A 22,822-nucleotide genomic window follows, 5' to 3' on the forward strand; every position below is an offset into this window, starting at 1 on the left:
AGTGAGCCTTAGGAAGCATTACTACCAACAAAGCAAGAGGAGGTGATAGAATTTCAGCTGATCTACTGAAAATCCTAAAAGATGATACTATTAAAATGCTGCAGTTAATATGCCAACAAATTTGGAAAACTCAGTCATGGCCACAGGACTGGAAAAGGTCACTTTTCATTTCAATGCCAAAGAAGGGGCAATGCCAAAGACTGTTCAAACTACCATTGCTCTCATTTTCCATGCTAGCAAGGTAATGCTCAAAATCCTTCAAGTTAGGCTTCAACAGTACATGAACAGAGAACTTTCAGATGTACGAGCTCAGTTAGAAAAGGCAGAGGAACCAGAAATCAAATTGCCAACATTCACTGGATCATAGAGAAAGCAAGGGAATTCCAGAAAAACATCTACTTCTGTTTCAGTGACTATGTAAAAGCCTTTGACTGTGTGGATCACAACCAATTGTGGAAAATTCTTCAAGAGATGGGAATACCAGACCACATTACCTGCATCCTGAGAAACCTGTAAGCAGGTCAAGAAGCAAGAGTTAGAATTGGACATGGGACAATGGACTGGTTCAAAACTGAGAAAACATACATCAAGACTGTATATTGTCACCCTGTCACCTTATTTATAAGTTAAATAAGCATTTAACTTATTTGCAGAGTACATCATGAGAAATACTGGACTGGATGAATCCCAAGCTGGATTCAAGATTCCCGGGAGAAATATCAATAACCTCAGATATGCAAATACTACTACTCTAATGGCAGAAAGTGCAGAGGAACTAAAGAGCATCTTGATGAGGGTGAAAAAGGAGAGTGAAAAAGCTGTCTTAAAACTCAACATTCAAAAAACTAAGATCATGGTATCCAGTTCCATCACTTCATGTCAAATAAATGGGGAAAAACTAAAAGCAGTAACAGATTTATTTTCCTGGGCTCCAAAGTCACTGGATGGTGACTGCAGCCACGAAATTAAAAGATGTTTGTCCTTGGAATGAAAACTATGACAAATGTAGACAGTTTATTAGAAAACAGAGACATCACTTTGCCAACAAGGGTCCATATACACAAAGCTATGGCTTTTCCAGTAGTCATGGCTATGAGAGATGGACCATAAAGAAGTGTGTCGAAGAACTGTGGTGCTGGAAAGATTCTTGAGAGTCCCTTGGACTTCAAGGAGATCAAACCAGTGAATCCTAAAGGAAATCAAGCCTGAATATTCATTGGAAAGACTAATGCTGAAGCTGAAGCTCCCATACTTTGGCCACCTAATGCAAAGACTCTTTGGAAAAGACCCGGATGCTGGGAAAGACTGAAGGCAAAGGGAGAAGAGGCAGCAGAGGATAAAATGGTTAGATAGCATTACCAACTCAATGGACATGCATCTGAGCAAACTTCGGGAGATACTGAAGGACAGGTAAGCCTGGCATTTTGCAGTCCATGGGGTCACATTGAGCTGGACATGACTTAGGACTGAACAACAACAAACCATGTACTTAAATTACAGGGCAACTTTAAGATATGAAGTAGTAAAACATAGGAGAAAAAACACAGCTCCTTTCCTGAATACTTACTATGTGCTAAACATGTCAGTTTTAAAGGATGAGATAAGGATGTTGACCTTGTTGTTGTTCAGATGCTAAGTTGTGTCTGACTCTTTGTGACCCCATGGACTGCAGCAAACCAGGCCTCCCTGTCCTTCACCATCTAGAGTTTGCTGAAACTCATGTCCATGGAGCTGGTGATGCCATCCAACCACCTCATTCTCTGTTGCTTCCTTCTCTGCATGTCAGAAATCTTTCCCAGCATCAGGGTCTTTTCCAATAAGTCAGCTGTTCACATCAGGTGGCCCAAGTATTGGAGCTTCAACTTCAGTCCTTCCAATGAATATTCAGGATTGATTTCCTTTAGGATTGACTGGTGTGATCTCCTTGCTATCCAAGGAACTCTCAAGAATCCTCTAGCATCACAGTTTAAAAGCATCAATTCTTTGGTGTACAGCCTTCTTTACAGGCCAACTCTCACATCCATACATGACTACTGAAAAAACCATAGCTTTGACTCTACAGACCTTTGTTGGCAAAGTGACGTCTCTGCTTTTTAACACTCAGTCTAGTTTTGGCACAGCTTTTCTTCCAAGAATCAGGCATCTTTTAATTTCATGGCTGCAGTCACCATCAGCAGTGATTTTCAGGTTGACAAAATTTGAGCACAAAGAAATAGGATGCATCTCAAAACTCTCTTTCACCACGTGAGAAAACCTGATGGCATCATGAAAACCAGAAGATAATCTCCAGCAGATACACTTCCTAACACCAATAACATAAAATTTAAGCATATACATAACACTCTGCTACTAATTTTGAATTCTAAAATACACCAGCTACTTCTGAGGTCTAGAAAAACATTCAGTTGCTGCAATGCAATCACTTTTAATTTTAAAAATAGGGCAGATTTCTACAACTGCAGTATAAGGCTGAAAAATGGTCATGATAACTAGAGAAATATAAATGTTTTGCCTTCATAAAACAAACTTACAGTTTGGACAGGCTTGTATCCACTGAAATACAGCAGAACATTTTATCTAGGTTGAGTTCTGCAAATGTGCTTAAATTTCCACCAAGGAAATATTCTTTGGTCTCTTCTTGAACCATTCACTTACTTACCACATTTAAATTATAGTAAGAACAATATTAACCAGTGAGGATGCCATTTCTAAATGTTCTTTTTCATGTATACATAACAAAGATAAGGCTGTCTTCCTATCCCCCACCCAAAATAAAATGTAATTTCATCTTTTATTTTTTTAAGGTAGCAAATTCACTGCTATAAAATAGTAAACTGCTTAAACATTTAACATGTGGGTAACTTCATGGCTTTGTGGGTGGGCGAGATTTCTGGCACTTAGAGTTTAGTTTTTGCCTCTTTGCCTCATGTCATCTACATTCAGTTCTACATATGCTTCATATTTGTCTTAGAAACCATTTAATAAACCCCTGGTCCCGGTGAACTCCAATTACTTTTTTATATTTTCAACTGTGAGTTTTCACCTGTCTCTGAAGACAGGTACATTAACTAAAGGACAACGGTTAATATCAGGTACAATACTCTTTAAAACATCAGGAATGCTCCATGACATCACATTTAACACTTCTATCTCATTTCGGAGTCCATGTTCACAGGAAGGCCTGAGAAGGGAGTCGGGATATGTGGTAGAAGAGGAAAGATTCTTTGTTTATTTGACTAAGAAAAAAGTTAATTTGTGGAGCTCAAGTATATATCAAAGTAACACATTGCTTAATGGCCACCAAAGTAGAAGGAAGGCTGGTCAAAATTCAAGTTCTGGTAATTATCAAATAATTGAGTTAGAAATAATTGGTAGATAGAAAGAGGTTCCTTGAATCCACACAATAGATACTACAAAAATTATCAACATATGTGTACAGAAAAGTAAATTGTGTGAATGAAGTCCAACATCTTCAAAACATCACTTTTCAAAAGCACTATGAGGGAAATCTAATAACCAATAAAACTAGCCAATATGATACAGATCAAAGTGAGAGTTTATCTTATGGATTAGGGAAAAAAAACCCAAAATTTCAGAAAAACTTTCATCTCACTTCAACTACTTATGAACTACGTGAATTCTATTAATGAAAATTACTTTAATAAATTGTACTTATAAAAAGAAAAAAGAACAAGTTTTTAATAATGAATCACTTCATTTTAGAATAAATTTAAATCAATGCCACGATGAAATTCAAGCCATAATTCTGATGAATAGAAACTAATTAAGTTTTAAGCAATCATGGAAATTCAGAGCAAATGCCTAATAACTTATTTGTAAATCTTAATAAAATAGCTGCAAAGCTAGTAGGTTGGGAAATAATGGCATTTAAAAAGTGGTAGTAAATAAAATAAAATAGTACTTTGCATTAAAACACTAACTATACAAGAAGTTTCAAAATTCTAGTGATTCAATGAATTAAAAAGTAAATGAGTTTTATATTACCAGTAAATAGTTTATATTTGTGTACCATTTTTTTCATATCCTTATTTAAAAAGATCAAAGTAATGGAATAAGAACCTCATGTTTTAAGCAGTCAATATAAAAACCTAGTATAACTTTAAAACATTTAAAAAATCATAAAATGAACATTTTTTTCAGATTATTTCACAAGACTGATTTTCTTCTAAGGATATAATTCTGTCACTGCTGTATTATGTTTCAATCATCTGAAGCATTATATACAACTACAATTAACTTAAGGAACATCTATATCATCTGTAACAAATTCTAAGGACCAAAAGTTAAAAGCAATCATAATATGAAGGACTGATTTGTTTAGCTAGTATTATCTGAAGCATTTAACTCTTCATTTATTTATTGATATATTTTTCTGTTGGAGAAAACTGAGAAAAATTGACAGAAAATAAAAATCACTGAAGAAGTTAAACAAAGAAGGTATGTGATTTCACTGAGTTTAGTACATTACCTTTATACATTTTACTGTCTTGTCAAAATTTCATCTTACATGGTAAAATTTATTACTGCTTAAGCAACAATTATTATTAAGACTGTCTGCAGGCCACTTAGATCAGCATTTTCTGATTTTTTTAAGAAGTTATTTTTGGAGTTCACAAGTAAAGGCACCCTATGCATTGGGGCAAACCACTACAAAAGTCCGTCATAATACTTTGAATTTGGAAGAATAACTGATTCTGTTTTCATTTGCCTATATTTTTAAGTGAAAATGTCAAGGCAAGTTCAAGTCAATAAACATTTCGGAATGCCTACACAAGCTGTCTTGAAAAGGGAGCACACGAGTGTAAAGGAAGAATTCCAAGAGGAAATATTGTCACTCGTGCTTTATGGATAATAGGAGTCAAGCAAGCACTAGAAAAATGGTCTCTCAGGTAGAAAACCTCACCAGGGTAAACAAAGATGCGTCAGGTAACATGGTACTCTACAGAACTAGAGTAGCTCAGATTACCTGAGGGCAAACTTCTCAGTGAAGGAAGAAGAATCAGGATGCCAAAATTAAGCTAGAGCCAACCAGACTAAGGCTGTATGATCTGACTGAGTTTTGTCCAAGAGGGGATGAGGAGCGTCTGGAAGGTTCAGATAATGATGGGATTCAGGGCAGGTCACCCCAAAATATACCACTTTGACATACTGATTGTTATGAATTAAAGTTACTTGAGAAACAATGGGTACAGGACACTCTGACCCTCCTCTATGTCCCCCTGAAAGCGGGAAATCAATTTCCCGGGTGGAACCTACCTTCCCTGCACCAGGAAGAAGACAGACACTCTCACAACCAGAGACGGGGGATTCAGGGCCCACGGGCTCTGCTTAGTGTTTTCACTCATTAGTGTTCAAGACTGTTTCTTTGTCTAGTCAGTTCTTCATAAATGTATTACTATTATTTTTTTGTCTAAAAGGGCATATCAACAGCCTGCATTGATCACTCTTGAGACCCTTGTTCATAAAAAATTATTTTTTTTCCTTCTGTTAATCGGCCTGTGTCAAATATTAGACCAGGCAAAAGAATCTATAAGGATACAGGGAAAAAAATTTCCTTCCTGACAAGGAGAGTCTGTAGGTTTGCAATGAGCACCAAAGAATTGATGCTTTTGAACTGTGGTGTTGGAGAAGACTCTTGAGAGTCCCTTGGACTGCAAGGACATCCAACCAGTCCATTCTGAAGGAGATCAGCCCTGGGATTTCTTTGGAAGGAATGATGCTAAAGCTGAAACTCCAGTACTTTGGCCACCTCATGCGAAGAGCTGACTCATTGGAAAAGACTGTGATGCTGGGAGGGATTGGGGGCAGGAGGAGAAGGGGACGACAGAGGATGAGATGGCTGGATGGCATCACTGAGTCGATGGGCGTGAGTCTCAGTGAACTCCGGGAGTTGGTGATGGACAGGGAGGACTGGCATGCTGCGATTCATGGGGTCGCAAAGAGTCGGACACGACTAAGTGACTGAACTGAACTGAATGTTAGCTATGATGAGGTCAAAACAAAAAAAAAGAGACACTTTTGGGAGGAGCAGTTCTTGGAGGGAAGAAGATGAATTCATACTTTTTAAACATCATGCACTTAACATTTTGCACATGTCAAAGTGAAGGAATAATGAAGATTAGATGCAAAAACGTAGGAACTGGCACATAAGTAATACTTTACATCATGAGACTTGGTGACCAGACCCAGAGAGTATATGTCTAGTAAAGAAAGTGGTGCATGTTAAGTCACTTCAATTGTATCTGATTGTGACCCCAGGAACCACAGCCCACCAGGCTCCTCTGTCCATAGGATTCGCCAGACAACAAAACTGGATGGGTTGCTGTACCCTCCTCCAGGGGATCTTCCTGACCTGGGGATCAAACCCACATCTCTTACATCTCTTGCATTAGCAGGTGGATTCTTTACCACTAGCACCACCTGGAAAGCCCCATTAAAGAAGGTCAAACAGCTATTTTTCATAAAGGTACTAAGTAATGGTGGCAAATAGATCATTTCAGATTGAAAATATAAGCCAAAGTTCAAGAAACTATAGCCCATGGGTCTCCAGCCTCCTGCCTGTTTTCTGTGAATGAAGCTTTACAGAAACACAGCCATACCCGTTCTTTGACCTCTCTGTCAAATACCTATGGCATGTATGTCTATGGCTGCTTTTGCACTACAGCAGAGTGGAGTGGTTGCAACCAAGACCACAGGGGTCCAGTATTCTTGCCTGAAGAATTCCATGGACAGAAGAGCCTGGCAGGCTACAGTTCATGGGGTCACAGAGTCGGACACAACTGAGCAACTAAAACTTTACAAGAAAAACCTGCCATACCTAATATAAAAAACTGACCTTGGATCAAAGGAAAGAAAATGGCCCAATTATCTCTCGTAAAATGAGAGTATTCTACTAAACAATTTCTAAGATCCTTTGCTTCTTTAACAACTTCTTGCTACTCAAAAGGGCAAGTATTGACATCCCTGACAAACATCATGTGATAAAGTGAAATGAGCACAGCACTTATTCTTGAACTGAGGATAATAACATCTGTGATAATCAACTCTTAGGGCTGCTCTGAGGATTAAATGGGATCATTTATTTTAAAAGAAAAGGATGATGACTCATTATTTCAAACATTCAATGTGTCTGTTATTATTAACATAATTACACTATTAATATGTATTAACAGGCCATATTTGGGGTGAGAGTTGGGTTCTGAGAATTATAAATGTAGTGAGTGTTGCATTTCTTACAAATGGGAAGAACAAGAAAAACAAGATCAGTTATATTCTTATTGGTTGAGCCAAAATCTAAGAACTCAGTTATTACCATAAACACATTAAGTTTTTCAAAAAGACAGGTACAGTTATTTCTGAAAGGATCAAGAAATGGGGATAATACAGTACTCAGAAGAGACATGCAGACTTAACAATCCTGTCATTCCAAAGTAAGAATTTTCCATTACTGACACTAGAATTATCTTGGCAACACTAGTACATTCTACTTTAGCAGGTACCAGTGGATAAAATATCCCAGCACTTGACTACAGTGAGTATCAACTTCAGAATCCCATAAAATAAAACCTGTGGTGCCTGGAAAATTGAATCATACTATACTTTTCAAAAGGTTCACATATAAACTTATTGCAAGTAGCGTTCAAGCCAAAGCATGTTTGGAACAAGAAGCTTTTTTCACTGATTCCATCATCTTTTCATTCTTTCAATAAAAGAACAGTTGAGTTTCTAGAAAACCGCCAAAGTAATCTATTTGTAGGTAGCTATAGATTTTCATCCCAAGGGAACAGTGTATAGGCTTGGGAATATTCTTACCATCTTCCTGTCTCTAATGAAGCAAACCACAGACAAGAATTTGTTTTATTGTTTTTGCTTTTTCTCAGAATATATAGCATTAGAACAGAGAAAATTTTGAAAAAAAATGACACATCATACAAACACTATAAAAGACTTGGCAAAAGCATTATAATATGAAAGATATTTTAAATTGTGCCTATAACCTGAATTCTATCAAAATTCTACTATTAAGGAGACCTTGGAGGAAAGTGGCATGCCTTCTCAAGTAGGTTTTAGGATTAATAACTTCTGTACAAACACACACACACACACATAAAACACCAACACACAAACGCCTGGAAAGCTTTTGGACATGAGTGAAATCTTTCCAATTATTTCTGCCAACAAATTCATGATAAATCATCTGCCTATTCAGCTTTCAGAAACAAAGCAAAAAATCCTTCTCTAACGACACCTATTTTGCTTTTATTCACTCAATTTCACATCACATAAAATTGGAGATTATACTGCCTTTCTTATTAAAGAAAAAAAGTGAAAGTGTTACTCAATCATGTCCGACTCTTTGTGACCCCATGGACTGTATGTAGCCCACCAGGCTCCTCTGTCTACGGAATTCTCCAGGCAAGGGTATTGGAGTGGGGAGCCATTCCCTTCTCCAGGGGATCTTCCTGACCCAGGGATCAAATCTGGGTCTCCTGCACTGCTGGCAGATTCTTTACCATCTGAGCCAGCAGAGAAGCCCCTATTCACTAAACCTTAGTACTTCTATCTCTTAAATATATCTTGATTGTATCACTTCTGCCCATTCACTGTACAACTCCCCTAGTCCTAGCCACCACCACTAATTTTGAGACTCATTGCCATAGCCTCTAAATGAAGTCAAAGGCACCAAGGAATCCCCCTGGACCACTTCAGCCCATTCTCTGTGCTGCATCCAAAATGATGAACACAGCGTAGAGCTGATGACATCACTCTCCACTGTGCAGCGCTCCGTTACAGCTCAAACCTGACCTGCGCCTGTGTAGTTCACATCACAACTCTCCCCAATGTGTAACTCATTCTCTGCTTCTGATATGCTGGCTCTTTCCAGTCAAACCACTCTGTGTGCTACTGTTTCCAAATAGAAATGCTCTTGCTCTTAGTCCTCAGAAACTCAGACCTCACTCAAATATCAGTTTTCAAATTTCAGCTTTCTCCCTTATACTTAAGATCTATCCTGACATTCTACTCTGGGCTAAACTGCCCCTTTCTCAAACAGACCAAGTTAAAGTTCTTACCTTGGGGTAGTAGACAGATAGTGACCAGGGTCCTGTGACCTCCCAGCCACTGGGTCACTTTCTAGGCTAATTTCCATCATTTAATTAATTTCTTATTATTAGGAATCTTCATTTACAAAAACAAAAATACCAAAACAAAATTATTACCTTAATAAAATCTAGAAAATTAGCACATATGGAAATTCCTCATTTCTAAAGATGTAGTTTTTAAACATGTTATTAAATAAGCTACACGTATGTCAAAATACCTGACAGAGATATTTAATTAATGTTATATGAATTTATATTAAGCAATTAATTAATCAAGAGAGTAGGATAGTTCCCTGTAAAGTGCTAACTTTTTTTTTTTTTTAGTCACTAAGTCCTGTCCAACTCTTTTGTGACCCCATGGACTATAGCCTGTAATTCGCCAGACTCCTCTGTCCATGGAATTTTCCAGGCAAGAATACTGGAGTGGGCTGCCATCTCCTTCTCCAGGGGGTCTTCCCAATCCATGAATCAAACTCACGGCTTCTGCACTGGCAGGGGGGTTCTTTACCACTGAGCCACCAGGGAAGCCCTAAGGCACTACCTAGACAGCACTTAAAGCAAGTTTAAAATGAATTCGTAAGAAACAGCACTAGTGTGAGTTTTAATGATTATGAAATCACTTTCTGGCAGGAGCTGGCTACACATGGAGGGACAGATTTCTTGAGAGATGGGGAGAAAAATTAATCTTGCAACTCTTGTTGAAGAGACACACACACAAAAAAAAGAGGGGTAGGTGACAAAACAGAAGGGCTAGACTTAACCCAATTTTTTTAAAAAGCCAGATAATGAGAACAGGAAGATAAATAAGAGAGAAATAAATACAAGAGAAACCATTTTAAAACTCCATGAGTCTTGTGATAAGGATTAAAGTACAGAGCGATCAATAATCGCTCAAAAAAGGAATATCCTACCACCTGATTCATATTTAACATGACTATGCTGCTGCTGCTAAGTCGCTTCAGTTGTGTCCAACTCTGTGTGACCCCATAGATGGCAGCCCACCAGGCTCCCCCGTCCCTGGGATTCTCCAGGCAGGAACACTGGAGTGGGTTGCCATTTCCTTCTCCAATGCATGAAAGTGAAAAGTGAAAGTGAAGTCTCTCAGTCCTGTCTGACACTCAGCGACCCCATGGACTGTAGCCCACCAGGCTCCTCCGTCCACAGGATTTTCCAGGCAAGAGTACTGGAGTGGGGAACATGACTATAATCATCCAAAATTGCTCTACCATATCTTTATGTAAAAGACATCCACTGTGGATCATACAAAAGTAAAAAGATGTCATAAAATCCTGTAGTATAGACAATACTTTTAGAAAGAGAAACTACTTAGATGCAATCAAGCACATCCCATTCTTTTACAAATAAAAATTCTGCCCTGAAGTTCACAGACATGAAATAACTTGGCAAGGTCAATAGGTATGTTATTTACTCATCTAATACTTGTACCTTAATAACACTCCAAGTTCACTTCTTTACCACACCAAAAATCTAGAACTTAAAAGCCAATTCTTTCTATTCAACATCTCCCTTATAACAGTATAATTTATACTTCTCCATGAAGTAAAATTTTATTAGATATTATAAACAAAGCCAGGTTTGGCTATGTTCATATTAACATCTGTATTAGTTAATTTATAATTAATTACTGAAGTATGACACGTAATTTTAAAATAATAAATGATACTGAAATACATTTGGTCCCATCTTTGTAAAGAAATAGCATAACATAAACTAAAGGCCATTTCCACTGTTTAAAACAGAATCCAGTGCGTGCACACACACACACACACACACACACACACACAAATCTAGTAAAAGAAATCCCCAGGCATATTTTTTGAAAAACTGAATGACAAAACCAATTGTTAATTTCCTTTTCAAGAGATAAAATTCATGTAAGCCTCTTAATAAAGGCGGCTACTTTCATTTACTTTGCTCCTGTGCATTTCATGTTAAATTCTATAAACTCATTTACTAGAACAGCATTGCCAAATAAATTCACAAACAACTTTGCTCATCTGACCAAGTTTAGTAAACTACTTAAAATAGGTAATTAAATTGTGACTCCAAAACCCTGTAGTTAATCAATAAAAAAAAAAATATTAATCAGAAAACCAAGCAAAAGTCCTCTGGAATTCATTCTATTTGTACATCCATTAGAACATCATTCTATCTGAAAATAAACAACCTTTATTCATTAAAAGAAAGACTACCAGAAAGTATGTCCTGTGAGAATCAGTTCTTTATACATCACAAGTTACACGTCCATCACAATTAATCTTAGGTAATTTCCATACCCCATAACACAAACTTTCCAGTAACCATTTGGCCAGAAGCAAATATCTCCTAAAACTTAAAAAAACAGTCAATTCTTTCTATTCAACACCTCCTACAAGAATGACTTCATCATTTCTCATCTTTGTGTTAGACATGAATCCCATCATGACTGAAATTGCTAAAAGGTTCTAAAGGTATTTTAAACTAGTATTTATTTAGATTTTATTATTGATTTAGACAGGAAACACCTGAGACTCACTATATACAAAGACAACAAATGAAAACATTTGAAGAATTCTGTGGAAGTGATTGCACTTTTACCACAGAAGCTGTGTATAAACCTGAGAGAGAAAACTTGACTGTATCTAAACTGATGACATCATAAACATTTAACATGATAAAGTTAGAATTTTCTAAGGGAAAAATCAAGGTATCCATAAGGCTACAAGAGCAACATGGTTAAGAAAGGAGTAAAGAATCTACCTGCAATATGGGAGACCTGGGTTTGATCCCTGGGTTGGGAAGAACCCCTGGAAAAGGGAATGGCTACCCACTCCAGTATTCTTGCCTGGAGAATTCCATGGACCGAGGAGCCTGGCGGGCTACAGTCCATGGGCTTGCAAAGAGTCAGACACAGTTGAGTGACTAACACTTTCAGTTTTCACTAAGAAAGGAGTAGAAAGGGGAATTGGGCTGAATCCCTAGGTTATTCATTGGCTACTAAACACTCAAACACACACACACACAAATCCATTCAAAAATAAATATAAATAAACTAGAGACCTGAAACATACATAGCTGGTTCTTGAAAAATGTGGGAGTTAGGGGTGCCAACCCTTTGTATAGTTGAAAATCAACACATAACTTATAGTCCGCCCTCCAAATACGTGATTCCTCCTCTATCCCATAGTTCCTCAGCATCCACACATTCAACCAGGTAGGATGGTGCAGCATTACAGCATTTAACTACTGAAACAAATCCGCACAAGTGGACCTGCACAGTTCAAATCAACATTGTTCAAGGGTAAACTGTGCCTGGGGAAAAGCAAACCCAAGATGGAGGCAGGAAGAATTACAATAGGAAGTGCTCTCTCTGTTTGTCTTGTAAGAAATTTTACCTCAAAAATAAATCTTCTTAACAAAAAACACGTCTCACATCTTCTTAGTCCGGTAGTTGTAGGGTTAACAGGATGAAGTATATAGAGCAAGAAGTGAAAGTGAAAAATATACATGATAGGTTCTGTTAAGAAATTTAACAAGATCACAGATTTTTATAACTTAACTTCAATAAAGGATCAGTACCCTGTGAAGCTAAAGTAAGAAACTACTAGCATTTAAAAGAAGGAATCAGTATGTTTTTCCAATTGTCATTTGTTCTTTATTAGGAAGAAGTGTTAAACACATATATTTGGGTATATGTGTATTTTTAATCTTTTTCCATCTTATTATTTAACACATTCATGAGAGCATAAGAGTAACAAGTGTATATGATAAACTGCACATTGGATTGATTCTGTTCCTGGCTCTGCCCCTGGTGAGCGTGGAACCTTCTGGAAACAATTTACATCTGTGACAGTTCCCCAGATGTGAATGTATCAAGTGTCGATTGATGTTGGCTTTCTATTTTTTTTATTTGCTGACATGTTCAAATATTAAACATTTTGAAGTATTTTAAAGATCATGTATTCTGATCTGTTATGTCAATAAGCTACTTCCTGAGAACCAGAACTAAATTAGGCACTTTTGAAAGTTTATTTATGTTTTTCAAAGCATTAAAATTCCATATGGGAATTTATGTTTTTTGCTTAAGTAAATTCATGAAAAGATTCCTATCTTTTCTACAGCACCAATAAAATGACTGGCTGCACTGTCAGAGGAAAGTAAAATCCTACAGTAATCATCCAGATAATTACCATAAAATTTTTGCTCTGGAAAGTGATAAACTGTTCTATCAAGTAAAATTAAAGAGTTTGCTTGGTTTCTCAATTTTGAATTTCCATTTAGATTTGTAGCCAATTTTCTTCTGCTTTTAAAAATTAAACATTTCTCTAGTGCCTATTACATGATCAGCTATGTTTATGCAGAAAGTAATAATATACTATCCTTAATCTCATCTGATGGGGCTTCCCCTGTGGCTCAGCAGTAAAGAATATGCCTGCAATGCAGGAGAGCCATGAGACTTGGGATCGATTCCTGGGTGGGGAAGATCCCTTGGAGAAGAGCATGGTAACCCACTCCAGTATTTCTGCCAGGAGAATCCCACGGACAGAGGAGCCTGGCAGGCTGAAGTCCATGGGTTTGCAAAGTCAGACACGACTGAAATGACTAAGCATGCACGTAATCTCATCTGATAGTGGTACTAAAGAATGTTTTATAAAAATCTTGCCAGATCCAAATAAATTAGAATCTCTATTTTACTTTCTGGACCTGGAAAATATTTTTTTGACAGTTTCACAACTGGCTTTACATAAACTTGGATGGAAAATTGCTTTGGTTAGTTCTGTCTCCTTGAACTATCTTTTCCATTGTTGGGGAAAAAAATACCTCTCTGATCATTAATTTCAAAGCAGATTCAGGCTATGATTCAAGATTCTTAGCACTTTAGTGTCTTATACAGTTTAAGTAAAAGCCTATGTAGGTTTTTTTTTTTGAAGTGATTTTTATATCAGAAATTTTGTGACTTTACCTTTTACTAGTTTGCTACTTTATTAAAATAGTAAATTTTAATAAACATAATAAATTTTAGCAAATTTATTTTATTGCCTTTTCTAAATATTTATCATTATGTAAGTAGTGAATAAAAGTAAACAATAGGAGTAGAAAACAAAGAAATGAACATGTCCCACGTTGAAAGCTAGTATTTCGGATGATTCCAAAAAGAGTTTGCAGATGACTCTCTTGACAGCTGCAATCTGAAAAAGGTACTACCAGTACTATATACTCCCTGGTAACCACAAGAAAGAGAAGCTAACAAAAACTTCAGTCAACTCAGGATAAAAAAACTTGGCCCCTTGATAACTTACGTGATAGACTAAACAGCATCAGAAATCACATCTGAGAAGGATTCTTAAACACAATTCCTACCCAACTTTATGAAAGAAAGCTTTTTTTTTTTTTTTTTTTACTGTTCATAAGTTTTTTCTTGTTACAAAACACAGAGAGGGATCTAAATTTTTTAAATTCCTTCTTGCCAACCAGTTTCTAGTTTAGAAAAGATTTTTTTCTTCTTTCAGGTACAGAGTAGACTGGTACAAGATGTGCTTATTATCCAAATATGTGTTCCTAGGGGCTCATAGTTGAAAGGTGGCATAGGATAACAAATGCCATCCTAAGGCACACAGACTCACTGAGAATTCATACAAAGTGATCCGCCCCACTATCTCTGCCCATTTTAATGCTGGCACCTCTTTTGCCATCTGTCACTCTCCAGTTGGCTACAGAAATCTGGAAAATCCTAATAATTGACTATAATTACAATTAAGTTATACCTACCAAAACAAAAGGTTTTCTAAGTTGATCAAATTAACATTGATTAAACTCTTTAAATCATACTTAACATCATCCTGGAGAAGGAAATGGCAACTTCCTCCAGGATTCTTGCCTAGAGAATCCTGTGGACAGAGGAGCCTGGTGGGCTGCTGTCCATAGGGTCACACAGAGTGGGACACGACTGAAGCAACTTAGCATGCATGTATGCCTAACATCATCGACAATTAAGAACCTGGCAAAATTAGGCTACTTAAAATACATAAAATGAATATAAGAAGGATGACCAAATAGATAGTCCAAAAAAGTATTTTGAACACAAAAGTAATAAATACTTTTTAAAAAACTGAAAATATTCAAAGATGTCCTTGAAGGAAGTCATTACATATTACCATATAAATGTTTACAAGGTCATTCAAAAAAGTTTATTTTTGCAAACATAACCTAAATTTTAAAAACAGAAGACAAAGTTATTTTAATAAATATCTTAGTTCTTCCAAAATAAAACCCCAAGTACTTGTCCTACTCTTCATGCTAAAATTTTGTTCCTTTCTTTACATAGATCTTAAAGCAGCAGCCTCTACCTGTGCCAGTTTATCTTAAATAACAAAACCCTCCTACACTAAGTATTCCCTAACTCATTTTGCTTTCATAAATGCCAGGGAGAAGTTAATCTTTGAAAAACCAAGACTCCTGCAGAACTATGTGAAATCTTAAAAAAATAAAAATAAAAATAAAACCTAAGAGTCTGATGCTGGGAGGGATTGGGAGCAGGAGGAGAAGGGGACGACAGAGGATAAGATGGCTGGATGGCATCACTGACTCGATGGACGTGAGTCTGAGTGAACTCCGGGAGTTGGTGATGGACAGGGAGGCCTGGCATGCTGCGATTCATGGGGTCACAAAGAGTCAGACACGACTGAGTGACTGAACTGAACTGAATCATCCTAAATACTTAGAACCCAGCACCATTACCTATCCATTCCTTTAGTAGTTAGCTCCCTCCAAGAGGTAAATACTCCAGATGAAGCTCCAGATGAAGGAAGCCACAAATACCTTTGGAATGACTACTGAATGACAGCTAACAGGGAATTCCAAAAATACTGTCTGTGTCTACATGAGAATATAATAGAAGAGACATGTGGGCTTCATCAATTCTGTAGGTCTGACGTCAGTTTTTTAGCACTGAGAACATGACCTAATGTTTTCACCAAACAAATGTCCCAGCTAAACTGACCTTCAGTTCTGTTTCTTCTGCATACTCATCCCTATACAGTAAAACATGATGACACTGCAAACAACAACCTTAACTAGATAGTCTCTTAGTTGAAAAGCTCTCACAAACACCTACTCAACCACAATTTTACTTTTCATCTGGCTGATTCCTACCAAGTCTTCCCCTCTTCAGATGGACTGAAAATCAAAGTTGATAAACCTTTCTACAGAAAAAAGGAATCCTGTACTAAATTTCAGCCAGACAAAATAGGACTGTAACCATTTACAATGTGCTCTGTGCTCAGTTGCTGAGTCATATCTGACTCTTTGCAACCTCAGGGACTATAGCCCACCAGGCTCCTCTGTCCATGGAATTTTCCAGGCAAGAATACTAGAGTGGGTTGCCATTTTCTACACATGGATTCAATAACCATTGAATCACACTGTCCCAGAATAAAATTGGAGATACTTTTCTATGACTCTAATTGTCATTTTGCATTTATTTTCTAATGAATAAAATCTATCAGTTGAGGGAAGCAAAGGAATGGACTACTCTTAGAACTTAAGAGTGCTTAACAAAAGCCTTATAGAAAAAAAAAAAAAACAACAACCCATGGTAAGGTACTCTTTGTCATGGTTTAATCTTCTAGAGAAGTAATTCAGATAGAAGCAAAGTAGACACACCATAGCCTCGGAGCTGCCTGGTTCACATAACGGTGGATTGCAAAGTCATGTCCAACTCTTGTGACCCGTGGACTGTAGGCTGCCAGGCTACTCTACACATGGGATTTCCCATGCAAAAATACTGGAGTGGGGTTGTCATTTCCTCCTTCAAGGAATCTTCCTTACCCAGGGATCAAACCCACATCTCCTGTGTCTCCTGCATTGCAGGTGGATTCTGTACCCATTGAGCCACCACAGAAGCCAAAAGGTGGTTCATATAATATCTTTTGCAGACATATATACGTATATTGCAGAGAAGGCAATGGCAACCCACTCCAATACTCTTGCCTGGAAAATCACATGGACAGAGGAGCCTGGTAGGCTGCAGTCCATGGGGTGGCGAAGATTTGGACATGACTGAAGCAACGCAGCAACAGCAGCAGCAGCATACATATATTAATGCTTATGAACTCTGGTGTTGGAGAAGAGTCTTGAGAGTCCCCTGGACTGCAAGGAGATCAAACCAGTCAATCATAAAGGAAATCAGTCCTGAATATTCATTGGAAGGACAGATGCTGAAGTTGAAGCTCCAATACTTCAGCCACCTGATGCAAAGAGCTGACGAATTGGAAAAGATCCTGATGGTGGGAAAGACTGAAGGCAGGAGGAGAAGGGGACAACACAGGCTGAAATGGTTGGATGGCATCACTCATCATGATTAAATGGACATGAGTTTGAGCAAACTCTGGGACATGGTAAAGGACAGGGAAGCCTGGCATACTGCAGTCCATGGGGTCACAAAGAGTTGGACGTGACGGAGAGACTGAACAACAACAATACATATATGTGTAATTGAAAAAAAGAAAAGGTTCACATAATATATTTTCAATTACATATATATGTATATATGTCTGCATATATATTTATACTTACATACCCACACACTGTATCTACCTGTGTGTATGTATTTTTCTCTTTAATGTGAAAATTATGTCCCCAGATATCTATACTCTTTTATTTTACAACTATAATATTTTCTGCACAGCTATTGATATTTATTTGGGGAATATTAGAATGGCTCTGCCAAATTTTAAGTCACAGGGAAACTGAAGTGGCCTTTTGACAATTTGGAGGCAAAGGAGCATCAGAAGGAAAACAGATGAAGCCTTTAACAATCATTCACAGGACAATTCAAAAATCTGGTGACAATTTACTTGGCTCTCAAAGAAGGCAGCATTCTTTACCTTTCCAGTGGTTTGCTCCAGCCCAAGGATTCAGATTCTAGATGTGTTCTTATGACATTTTCCTATGAAGTTTAATAATAACCCTAATATCACCATGCTGACTCTACCTATACAATGGGAAAATAGTGGGTAAGCAAATATTATAGAGTTATAGAGTGAAAGTGAACAATTTACAATTTTTATGGTAAACTGACTTATAAAAATACTATCCTAAAGCTAGTTCTCTTTTGCTGTCTCGTACACAGGGTTATTGTTACCATCATTCTAAATTCCATATATATGCGTTAGTATACTGTATTGGTATTTTTCTTTCTGGCTTACTTCACTCTGTATAATAGGCTCCAGTTTCATCCACCTCATTAGAACTGATTCAAATGTATTCTTTTTAATGGCTGAGTAATACTCCATTGTGTATATGTACCATAGCTTTCAGGGTGGGAAGATTTGGGAAAATGGCATTGAAACATGTATAATATCATGTATGAAACGAGTTGCTAGTCCAGATTCGATGCACGATGCTGGATGCTTGGGGCTGGTGCACTGGGACAACCCAGAGGGATGGTATGGGGAGGGAGGAGGGAGGAGGGTTCAGGATGGGGAACAAGTGTATACCTGTGGTGGATTCATTTCGATATTTGGCAAAACTAATACAATATTGTAAAGTTTAAAAATAAAATAAAATTAAAAAAAAAAAAACAACAGAAAACTGAAAAAAAAAAAAAAAAACATTGCCTGGACAGAGCACTGATTTCTGTGTTTGATTTGTAAATAACATTTATATAGAATAGTTCAGAAAAAAAATTTTAAGGTAGGTCTCATACTTCATGGTGTACAATGCATGAATTCCTTTAACCATGTTGGAACTTTTTGCCTCGTCTAAGAATTAAATGCAAAACCCAGCAACTGTGACTGAACTTACAGCATTTCACATACTCTCTCCACATTTGATCCTGGAACAGAGTTTATGTCTAAGAAACCAGTGTGAAAACCTGAATAAAGAAAACACCAGAAAATGCAACTTAAATAAAAAAATAAATAAAAATAAAGCTAGTTCTCGTAGATGTTTCCTTCCTAAGTAGAAGACTGTCCATCTTTTCCCTTAGCTTGATAAAGAATGCTAGGTAGCCAAAAATATCTAGCATTTACTAGGATGAAATGGAACTTTACAGAGATCAACAGAAAACTGAATTCAAATACGTATGGAAGTAATACATAGGACTTAGATTGAGATACAATTGTTGCAATAAACTACCAGTTCAGTTGAGTGGCTTAGTCATGTCCGACTCTTTGCAACACCATGGACCGCAGCATGCCAGGCCTTCCTGTCCATTACCAACTCCTGGAGTTCACTCAAACTCATGTTCTTTGAGTTGGTGATGCCAACCATCTCATCCTCTGTTGTCCCCTTCTGCCTTCAATCTTTCCCAGCATCAGGGTCTTTTCAAATGTCAGTTCTTTGCATCAGGTGGCCAAAGTATTGGAGTTTCAGCTTCAGCATCAGTCCTTCCAATGAACACCCAGGACTGATCTCCTTTAGGATGGACTGGTTGGATCTCCTTGAAGTCCAAGGGACTCTCAAGAGTCTTCTCTGACACCACAGTTCAAAAGCATCAATTCTTCTGCGCTCAGCTTTCTTTATAGTCCAACTTTCACATCCATACATGACTCCTGGAAAAACCATACCTTTGTCTAGACAGACCTTTGTTGACAAAGTAATGTCTCTTCTTTTTAATATGCTATCTATGTTGGTTATAACTTTTCTTCCAAGGAGTAATCGTCTTTTAATTTCCTGGCTGCAGTCACCATCTGCAGTGATTTTGGAGCCCCAAAAAATAAAGTCTGTCACTCTTTTCATTGCTTCCCCATCTAGTTGCCATGAAGTGATGGGGCCAGATGCCCATCGTGACACTGTACAGGAGGCAGGGATCAAGACCATTCCCAAGAAAAAGAAATGCAAAAAGGCAAAATGGTTGTCTGAGGAGGCCTTACAAATAGCTATGAAAAAAAGAGAAGCAATAAACTATAAGAATTAACAATTTAAAAACTTTGAGAGAGAGAGAGAAAGAGAGAAATGTGTGTGTATTTGATTAAGAGAGGCAGAGGAAAGGAGGAGAGGAAAATTCAGTGATGACACAGATTCCCACCTGGGCAACTGGCACAATTGTACTGCTGCTAAGAGAAGTCAATTGATGGGGAATGTGTTTTGTGATAGATCTGATACGCTAGCTGTGAGAGGACAGTCAAGTACTCAAATGGAAGTACCTAATAAAATGCTGAACAATGTAGAACTGAAGCTCAGGAATCAGATTAGAGCAGCAGCAGTGAGCTTTGATTCATCTCATCCAAACTGGAAAGAGCAGGAGCTAGGCTATTAAATGAAACTAACACTGCATGGCTGCCAAAGGCCCAAGACTGTAACATGAACTATATTTAATCATTTTAACCCTGACAATAAAGTAGGGCTATAGTAGCCTCATTTCTAAAAGGAGGAAAGCAAGTCTCAAAAAAGTGAAGTCACTTGACCAAAGAAACGAGGTATTCTGAATTCAAGTCTTTCCTCTCTCTACAGTACCATTCTGCCTCTTTAGAAGAGTATCTGGGTACATGATACAAATGAGGCTTCCCAGTGGCTCAGAAGTAAAGAATCTGCCTTCCAAGGCAGAAGACACAGAAGATGCAGTTTTGATCCTTGGGTCAGGAAGATCCCCTGGAGGAGGAAATGCCAATCCACTCCAGTAGTTTTATCTATAAAATTCCATGGACAAAGGAGCATGGTGGGCTACAATCCATGGGATCACAAAAGAGCTGGCCAAAGAGTTGATATGAATGAAATTTCTAAGCAAGTGAACATGGAGAGACGAACAGAGTCAAACAGAACTTTGACTTTATCTCCATCCTATAGAGCGTTAGATACCTCCAGCACTGGGAACACTTCCTGATGTTCCTAAAAATCTCAATGAAAACATCCATATTTCTGTTAAAATCAGTCACATGAGGAATTTGGATTTCCACAGTCAGCAGCAATTGTGGAACTCACCTTTAGGGCATGAAGTCAAATACAACAGGCCCATGAAATAATCAAACTTCCCCCAACTGCTAATTCAATTCTACATGCACGGCTTTGTTGACAGCTACTTATTTTTAGTGCAAATTTTCTTTATTCTGTATTAATAATCTCACCTAACAAAAGGTAAATTTCCACACTATGGGACAGGCCTGAGCATTAGAATTCAGCAACTGCTAAGCAATTGTTTCGAGAACTTCATGTTTGGAATCCCTTCCCTCAGCAATGCTGCTGACTGCAGATTCTTATCAGCTGGTTCCTCAGGCCTGGGCTCTGATTTTATTACTTCTCGGTTTTGCTCTCTGAAATTCTTCTCTGCCTCACAGTTTTAAAAGCCAATAAAAGTAAATTCTGTACTAAACATAGAGCTTTAGTCTTTCATAGAAAAAAATCTCTCAAACTTTCCTGGGTGATTTTTATAGGACTTCTCTCTCATTTGTTGTTCATTCTACTTTTGCTGTCCATGGGACAGAGAAGATGAAAAAAAGTAAGAGTATTTTATTGGATATGATCTTTCCCCATTTTTTTTTATCTTTGGGATTTATTCTCTAATGGCACTCTGATGATACACTACAATAAAGTTCTTTCACATTATCCAAACAACTGGTCAACTCAGCAATAAACTCTGCAATTCAAATGAAGGAAAAGACATGAAATTTTTGCTAGGTTGAATTAAATTGTTTTTCAAACCTGTCAGTTCAACCAAATAATTGAAATACTAAGTACCTGCAGTTAGAGAAGTCAGAGCGAGAAAGTACATTCAAGAATCTACCAAGAAGAATTTCTTCATTTAGGTTTAGTTCGATTTAAGTTGGGTGAAATTTTGTTAAAAAGAAAAGTTCAATTTCAAAGAAAAAAGCATAAGTTGAAAAGTGAATTAATTAACTTACTGAAATAACCACAACAGGATATAAAATGGAAAGATTACTCTCTTCCACCATATTCAGTAACCTCTGGGTTTCTTCAAAATCAGAGGTCATAACCTGAAAGACCAGAAAAATAAAAGAAAGTGAAAAGAAGTTAAGTGATTTAAGAGTTAATTCAAGGAGAAAAATGCAGAGCTTTTAAATATTTAAACATTCAAAATATCTATCAAGCTTAATTTTAAATTTTCAAACAATGCTGATACCCATAAGATTATAGCTATTAAAATTTAAAGAATTCATTAATTCAAACCTGTCTTTTTATCTAATTTTTATCAGAAACTTGAAAATACTGTCTAAAGAAATATCACTCTCTTCTCATTATGGGAACTAGGTTGTAAGAAAACATTATTTCCTTATTTCAAAAGACAAAAATAGCATATTGAAATAAATATTGAGTAATACAACTCACCTATCAAAATCTTAAATATTTAAGAATCAAGAAAACTAAGTACTCTTCCACATTACATTCACACAGATTCTCAAGTACATTCAATCACTTGTATTTACTACTTACATTCACACAAACAAAATTGTAGCATTGCTCTAAGATGATTTGCTGAAGATCTTGGCCAGATGTGACTTTTACATGCTAGGACAAAGAACATACAGGAGAACAGAGTTTACAAACTACACAGAAAACCAAACATGAAGATAGATAACTATATGAACACAAAATTTCTAGAGGTACATAAAGCCAAGGACCATATATAAAAGCAAAATAACTCTGACTTAAGTTTCTGAGGCTAAAAAAGAAAAGCATTTGAAATAGTCCATAAATAGTTAATATTATTGTAGCAAATAAGGATATAGGAAATTGTTTTAGAT

At 37.1% G+C, this 22,822-nt stretch overlaps 1 protein-coding gene across 9 annotated transcripts in view; it reads right to left on the reverse strand.

The window, feature by feature from the left end:
• Positions 1-22,822, reverse strand: part of CRPPA (CDP-L-ribitol pyrophosphorylase A) — a 377,884-nt gene that overhangs the window by 158,327 nt on the left and 196,735 nt on the right. For 7 of the 9 annotated variants that reach the window (XR_011566187.1, XM_070787553.1, XM_070787559.1 and 4 more), the window contains exons 7-8: positions 22,512-22,586; positions 21,962-22,054 (exon numbers count right to left, since the gene is read on the reverse strand). Coding sequence is in view for 8 of the 9 variants with exons in the window: in XM_070787553.1 (XP_070643654.1) it covers positions 21,962-22,054; positions 22,512-22,586 (168 nt within the window). In the remaining variant the exon portion in view is untranslated. Of the gene's footprint in view, positions 1-19,125; positions 20,003-21,961; positions 22,055-22,511; positions 22,587-22,822 lie in introns of those variants that run through there. The other 2 variants (XM_070787561.1, XM_070787554.1) reach the window with 2 other exon arrangements.

This window comes from Bos indicus, chromosome 4 (genome assembly GCF_029378745.1).
Source record: "Bos indicus isolate NIAB-ARS_2022 breed Sahiwal x Tharparkar chromosome 4, NIAB-ARS_B.indTharparkar_mat_pri_1.0, whole genome shotgun sequence".
Classification (NCBI taxonomy): domain Eukaryota; kingdom Metazoa; phylum Chordata; class Mammalia; order Artiodactyla; family Bovidae; genus Bos; species Bos indicus.